Source organism: Pan paniscus, chromosome 10, assembly GCF_029289425.2.
Source record: "Pan paniscus chromosome 10, NHGRI_mPanPan1-v2.0_pri, whole genome shotgun sequence".
NCBI classification, from domain to species: domain Eukaryota; kingdom Metazoa; phylum Chordata; class Mammalia; order Primates; family Hominidae; genus Pan; species Pan paniscus.
In genome coordinates this window covers 78,929,105-78,936,909 of record NC_073259.2, presented here as the reverse complement: position 1 = coordinate 78,936,909, position 7,805 = coordinate 78,929,105, and the positions used below count along the sequence as shown (strand labels likewise).

The following is a 7,805-nucleotide window of genomic DNA, read 5'->3' as shown; positions in this document are numbered from 1 at the left end:
GACTTCTTGACTTGACTAGCAGCAATTAGCCATGACTAATAAGGCTTTCCACACTCCAAAGACTTAGATGGAGGGATAAAAAACCATCTAATGGCAGACTGTGGTAGCCTCCCTAGAGACACAGAGCTGGGCCGGATGAGTCCAGGCACTGACGTGATCCATTATCTTTCACCTTAAAGAGTAAAAGGGAAACTAAAGTTAATTACCTCCACGAAACAAAAAGGTGCCTTCTTTTGCTTCAATTACATGGATATATTCTACTAGTCTAAAAGTATCTTCTCACTTCTTTCTGTCACTGTGGGGACTTGAGTCAGAAGAAAGTTTAAATACAGTCATTGAGCCGGAAAGAGTGGAAAGAGAAGCAAAGAGGGGGGAAGCTGTAGGAAGGACGAAGGCACCCCCAAGATACATGGTTACTGCTTACACCAAGCAAGCTGCCTTGGGAACGCTTCCCCCAAGCAGCCAGAATGCTCAGCAGTGGAAGACACCTCTATTCCTGTAGGCGAGTCCTGGGAAGCTGGTCAATCTGCAAATGCCAATTCCCAGCAGTGAGCTTGGTCCACGTGTAAATCAAGATTTGGGGAAAGAGTAGGGTGGGTGGCATGGTTGACAATGTCATCAGCTCCCTCCTCTGACTCCTGTGGTCGTGCCCCCATCTACTCTCACTCAGCTACACCCCACCTTCGGATTTGTGATGGACGCTGGGTCCCTAGTAACCACAGCAAGTGCCTCCCCCGCACTTCCCCCTTCCCCACCCCCACCCCCAACCACCACCCCAGCGATGGAGCCTACTCTGCTCCAAGCCGCCGCTAAGACCCGGAGAAGCGGAATTTCACTTTGAAATTCCCTTGCCTCGTGAGGGCCGGCGCTGGGCATGCTCAGTAGCCGCGGCGCTGCTGCTGGGCTGCTGGGCTGGCGCGGAGTCCACCCTGCCGTCTCCGCCTTGGCTTCTGGGCGTCCAGAAGGCCAGGCATTTGCCGCCTCTGAGCGCTTCTGTTCCCCTTACCCGCAACCTCCTACTGCTCTTCCTCTCTCCTTCTCTTAGGGAGGTTGAAGCTGGTGCTGGTTTCTGTCGGCGCCACAGACTGACTGCTCTGCAAACCCCAGCCGAGGACCTGAATCCCGGAGACTAGAAGACCCTTGGCGGTGGCTCTTTCTGATAGCACTTTACCTGAAGTGGGGTCGTGGTGGAGTTTCTCCTCCACCTCTCAATGCAAACACTATGCGGAGAGCAGTCTGCTTCCCTGCGCTGTGCCTGCTCCTTAATCTTCACGCTGCAGGTAAGGGGTTGCCAGGCTTAGAGCTGGAGCTGTGCATGAGATGGGAAACTGCACATGCTTAAGGACTCTAGGAAAAGCTTGCCTTGCGAAGAAAGCCTTTCTAAAAAGGTAAAACAGGACAGTACCTGACAGGGAAAGGGTGAGGGAGTCGTGCACCTGTTGGAAAACTGAGGCCAAAAACTTAACCTAAAATTAGCTCTTGATTTTTCTTTACCTTATACGAAAATAGTGAACATTTTCAATATGAATACAGGTTTGCTCCCCCCTTCGCCTCCCCTCCGTCTAGATTCCCTGCTCTCGTTTCTAGGCTATGCACTTAACTGTCAATTTTTCAGGAGAGGGATAAGACATCCTGCTAGATGTAACCTTTTCTACTGCAGCGGCTACTACATTCATAAGGTCTCTTGGTCTAGCGAGCGCTCATAGGAAGGCATTGGCTGTAACCTGATGGACCACATCTCCGCCCAAAAGATCGAAATACATGGTTCACATTAGTGATGCTGCACCAGGCTCCTTTGGCCCCTGCTCTTGTCACTCGAATTTTCTAAACCAATAAGAGGAAGAAAAGGTTTCAAATAGAATCCTCTTGTCTCTTTCAGCACCATGGCTAGCGTCCGCTGGCACGTTAAAAAAAAAAAAAAAAAAAAAAACAATTACAGTTCCAAAGCTGACAACCCTGGGTTAGGCACTGTCCCTCGGACAGATTTGATAAGGTGTAACCAAGAGTAACAGTGAGACTGCTCCCAAATATAAATAGATTTGAGGCACCAGAATCAATATCAAGTCTCGTGAGGAAGCAAACCTTGGGAAGTACCTGAGAGATATTATATGTGGTGTCCCTGCTTTTTGCATACATAGCACCTCTATTTAATGCAGAGAGACTTGCTAGGCTGAATTCCTTATCATTGTCACACACACATGAACCAAAATAAAATATGGCAGGGAGATTTTAGAAACCCTACTGTGACAGCAGTTGTCCATGCAGTAGTCCTGTAACAACCAGAGACTAGGCATTTTCCCTGAGTGTGCTTCTCATCCAATCACACATATCCATTCATTCCTTCAAGCAACATTTGCTGAGTGTATACTATGTTCTAGGGGTAATGAGTAAAAATAATTGCTCTGAAATTACAATCCTTGCAGTATCTTTTTTAAAAGAGTGGGTGAATTTTATTCTCTGTGTACAATAGTAGGAGTGAAATATGGTACTTTCTTATTCCAGCTAACGCTATTATTTAAATGTATCATGAATCTTTTGAGCAAATAATGCATAGGATTATTAAAGCTATTATTAAATACACATGTTAATTGTTATAATTATGATGTTATATTGTGGAGTTTTCAATAGTTCTTTGGTACACTTTGAGAAGCAGAAAATAGCTATGACTTGATTATTAAATTATTTGCAAACAGCTGTAGTGAATTATTTCATTACCACATACAATTCTTCAATGCTGAAATGTGGGATGAAAACATACACATTGGGTTGAGTTTTATTTATAGTATTGCTTAATAATAGACTGATACAAACATTCATTACAGAAAAATCTCAATTCTTACTAAGGTAGCAATGATTTAGCTGGTCTGCCAACAATATCAGTGTAGTCATTTTTTCAAAACTAACATATAAAAAAGTTTAAAGATCACATTTGATACATCTTGAGTAATTATATCTTAAAAGTTATAAATAAACTGAAGCATGTGAAAAACATGTCTTGATTTACTGTAGATGAATATTCGGGATGAGAAAAATGAGGACTTTTGTTCATCAGATGAGAAACCTAGAAGCCTGTAGCCCTAGATTTTACCTGGAGTTCTGCCAAAGGGTATATTACCAAAGCCAATCCAATCCATCTCTACTTCAACTTTTTAATTTGCAAAACAAAGATAAAAAGTAAGATTAATCAACCAATTTTAATTTAATAAGAAAATGCATTTAAGGACATTTTTATATTTCAATTGCAAGATACTATTCATTGTATTCATATTTAATATAGTAAAATACATTGGTGTTTTATCACAGCAGATTGTAAGTTTAATATTATAGTTCTCTTGCCAATTTCATTTTAAATGCATTTTAATTTTAAACAGCAATTTGTGGGTCACAAGCTGTCATCAGATTAAAATTTATCACAGTTATCTAATAACATTGTTAGGGCTTTTCATCAGAACTAAAACAAACACAGCTCCTTGGTCTAAGCTTCTATACATTTGGAGATTAAGAAAATAAGTGGATGGGATGACAAAGATCAAGAAATCAAGATATTAATCTCTACTTGTTGAAGGTGTGAGTTTGTTACTTTTATGGAAGACTTTTCTCTCAGAACAGAGGCCGACTTCATAAAGAAGGGAAATGAATTCTATACATTCAGGCCTCTTTAACTGTAAAGCTAATTGATCCATTTTGGTTACGCCCGGGGTATCAGCAACTGCTTTATGCTGGTGGAACTGATGACACCTTATAATGCTTTAGAGATGGGAGGAATGTGCTAACGGGATGTAAGTGTTCTTTTTAGCTATATTAGGAACTGTTGCCTTCAATATAACCATGCCTGTAATGATAAGTAGCAAACTGCTTGCAACTTGAGTGCCATCTCCCATTATTTTGCTTATGGTTGCCTAAGACACCATCGGGGGGAAAAAGAAGATTATGACTCGCATTCTGGCTAGGGAGAAGTACTGTGGTCTATAATAGCTGTGGGAGAAAAATGAGGAGTGGGTACCATGCTGTGTAAGTGGCATCTCTGGGTAAATTAACACTAAAGGATTACTAAGCATGGTTCTTGTTAGAGAAGCTGGACACTACTCTACCCATGGCAGCCGATTTTTATAGATCACCTAACAAGGAAGTTGTGGTTATTGTCCATCCAACTGCTTATTTTACAGGTGAGAAAATGAAGATCTAGAGTATTAAAGTGGTAGTTAATAGCATAGTCGGGATAAAAGCCCAGGTTTCCAGACCCGTGGTTGCATACTATATAAAATTATACACTGGTTCTACAATAGGTGAGGCCACCATTGATTAAGTTAGTGGTGCAAAATACTTTTTACCTAACTGTCCTTATTCTTTACTCTTTCGTGAACCAGTTTAATATATAAACTCCAGTTGAAAATACCACTTCAGGAATATTCAAGGAGGCAATTAAAAGCCACCACAATAATACGAATGGTAAAAAAATATTATGTGGAAGATCCACAGAGCTTATTTTCTTCAGCATTTCTCCTCTTCCTTTGTCCAAAGAAGCATATTCCATTTGAGGAGATATTATTTATAGGGTTGTATTTTAGTTGCAAAAGAGTACATTTTTGAGATATATTAAAAATTCTCATGTGAAAGCTTTCTTTTTCCTAGGGAATGTTTTGCTAACAAAATACAGAAACTGATTTCAATCCATTGCTTTCTCTTTGAGTTCTGGAAAAGGTTCTTTCAAATTTCTGTGTTGTTCTTGCTATCAGCCTTTTTGAATGGCACAAAGACTGCCTTCAATGTATCTCCTGAAACTATCTCTTCACTCTCAGAGAAGTGCATAGTCAATTTCCTTAGTCTCTAAGAAGAAAGGTATTCTATGATAGTACCAAGAAGATCTGGGAGGTGATTTGCAGAAGTACCACCCTCAAAAGAAACGATAGACTAACAGGTAAATGATATATTTTAAGATTTTAAGATGTTCCTTAGAACTCCAGAATTTGTTTTTCCTATTGAAAATCACTCAATATAGACCTTACAATGGTCTACAGTCTCTCTCCACATTATTTCTATGATATTATCTCTCACTACTTTCTTCTTTTTTTACCTCTCTCCACCATATTTATCCTTCTGTTTCTAGAAGATGCCAGGCACTCACCCTTTCATACTGTTTTGCTTTTTTCTTTCTCCAGGTGTCTCCACAGCTTAATCCCACAATAATTTTAGGACTTTAATTAAATATTACCTTGTTAATGGGGTTATTCTATTTCATATTTCATTTTCCCTTCCCCCCATCACCCAGATAAAAATTCTAGCACCCTTTCCCTGCTTAACTTTTCTTTCCCCAGAGGTCTTCACCACCTAACATACAATATATTTTACTTTTTTTATTGTAGTTTCCCCTCTCTGTATTAAAATGTAAGCCCATTTAGGGCACATATTTTTGCCTGTTTTGTTTATTATTGCATGTATTAGAGGTCTTGGGCTACCTAGTACCTGGGGGCAGTTCCTGACATAAAATCTTTCTAAAGATTAAATAAATAAGTTAAATAAATAATGTAATACAGTGATATTTCTGGTCTCTTCTTTTTGCATTTAATATCTTCTTAACACCCACAAAAAACACACATAGTCCACTTAGCCACTTCCGGAATGGACTTAAACAGAGCTCATTTGTCCAAAACTCATGTTGCCTCACATGCCCCCAAAACACACTATCTCTAACAGATTTTGCTGTCATTGTGAACTGAAGGGCAATAAAGGATGGGTTTGTGTTAGACCAGAACTACTAATCAACTCAGTGAAAAAAGTCTTTCAAACTGATTGCCAGATATTGTGCAGCCCAAATGCTTTGCTGATTGGCTACATTTTCACTTCTCAGTGAAATGCCTTGTACATGCAGGAATGGCTACAGGGATCAGCTGATTTACAAACAGAGACTCTAATACACTAGGAAAAACTGATTTGCTTCTTTGGTACTTAAGAGACACAGGAATATGTATATTGGAGATGACATATTTCTAGCACCTCCAATAGAATAGCACCTCACATATTCCATTGAAAATCACATCCTACCTAACACCTTGTAAAAATTCTGGGATGCATTATGCAATTCAGCCTTTTCTTCTTTATTTCTCACCTACTTCTCTATCAGCTTCAGTCCTCATCCTATCATCCTATGGTTGAACATAATTAAAGAGGTTATTGTAATGTATGTTCTTGTTATCAATGCATTTCTATAGTACTTATCTATTTTGACCCCTTTCTGAATTTTAAAATTTTTCCTCGCTTGACTTCCACAGTCATTACTTCCTAGCTTCCCTCTTATCTCTCCAGCCATTTCTCAATTTGTACTTTTAGGTCTTATGCTGTGTATTATTTAATGGTTAGTGCTCTCTACAGCTTGTCATTGATTTTTTGTTATTTTTCTCTGTATACAATCTCCCTGGATAATTATACTCAGACTTGCACGTCAAAGATTCCAAAATCCACATTTCCATCTCAGTTATCTCCCCTGAACTCTGGTTCTATATTTAAAATTACCTAGAAGTCATTGTATATTCCATAGTAATCTTTTTGTTTTTGTTGTTGTTGTTGTTGCTGTTGTTGTTGTTAGAGACAGGGCCTCACTCTGTCGCCCAAGCTTGAGTGCAGTGGTGCAATCATGGCTCCCTGCAGCCTCGACCTCCTGGGCTCAAGCAGTCCTCCTGCCTCAACCTCAGAGAGTGCTGGGATTACAGGTGTGAGCCACAGTACCTGGCCCCACAATAATCTTATATACAACTATTTTTACTCAACACTTCTCAACACAATTTCTCTGATAAATATTCCCTAACATTGTGAATAACACCAGGATTCTTCACAATGACCCAGGTCTGAAACAAATAATTGATCCTAGATCATCCCTTTGCTACTTTCATCTTAAAGGTTTCGAACTCTTCTCATAAGATGTTCTCCACTCTCCATGATCATGTCACTGCCTTGAGACAGATCCTTATTTCTCACATAATATCTTGTGATGACCTCCTATCAAATTTATTCTTTATAATAATGTCGGAGGTGAAACTCGTAAAAGCATACCTGATCACATTCTTTCTCCAAAAAATTCTTTAATACAGCTATCTCCTTTTCTTTTAGAATAAACTCCAAACTCATTAGCAAGGCAGTCTTTTGCGATGAGGTCTTCTCATCATGCCGTCCTTTGCACACTAATATCACACTAAGACAAAATTTCCTTTGGTTTGCCATGTCTTGAATCATTTCATATACTGTTCTATTTCTCTTAAATACCAATACTCTGCTCCTTTTTTTAGATGACTCTTTCTCCAACTTCAAATGTTGATCAGGCATAGCCCACTTTGAGAATCTTCTTTTTTTTGGATGACCCACCTCATTCAAGTAGCTCTCCTAATTTCCCTTTTCAATCCTGTATATTCCCCTGTCAATGTACTTAACCTGTATACTGAAGTTTTTTGAGAACAATAACACAATTGCAGCTTTATTTCTATATACTTATTCCCTAGAACTATGCTTGTTACCTAATATGGCATCAGTAAGTGTTCAATGAATGAATACATATATTAAATATATTTGTTAAAATGAATTGTGATAAATTAATTTACATTGACCAAGAGATTATATCTCATCTTCATGACCATAAAGAAGATAATTGACTTTACTACTGCTACCTTAGTGCAATTTACACTTATTGACAACAAGGAAATGGAGATGGGACAGAAAATTTTCTATGTAAATACACTCCATAAGATAAGTTTGTGTCCCATGGGCATGATGCTATTTGTAGTGTACTTGTGTGCTGAACTCTTTCTAGATGGATA

The 7,805-nt window shown here is 39.0% G+C and overlaps 1 protein-coding gene across 1 annotated transcript in view; it reads left to right on the top strand.

Annotated features, from left to right (window-relative positions):
• The first annotated feature begins 831 nt into the window (after positions 1-831).
• The window catches only part of PTPRR (protein tyrosine phosphatase receptor type R), a 282,427-nt gene continuing 275,453 nt past the window's right edge, over positions 832-7,805 (top strand). Inside the window, exon 1 of the mRNA XM_003808741.5 lies at positions 832-1,280. Within this exon, the coding sequence (XP_003808789.1) occupies positions 1,223-1,280 (58 nt within the window). The 5' untranslated portion in view covers positions 832-1,222. The remainder of the gene's footprint in view (positions 1,281-7,805) is intronic.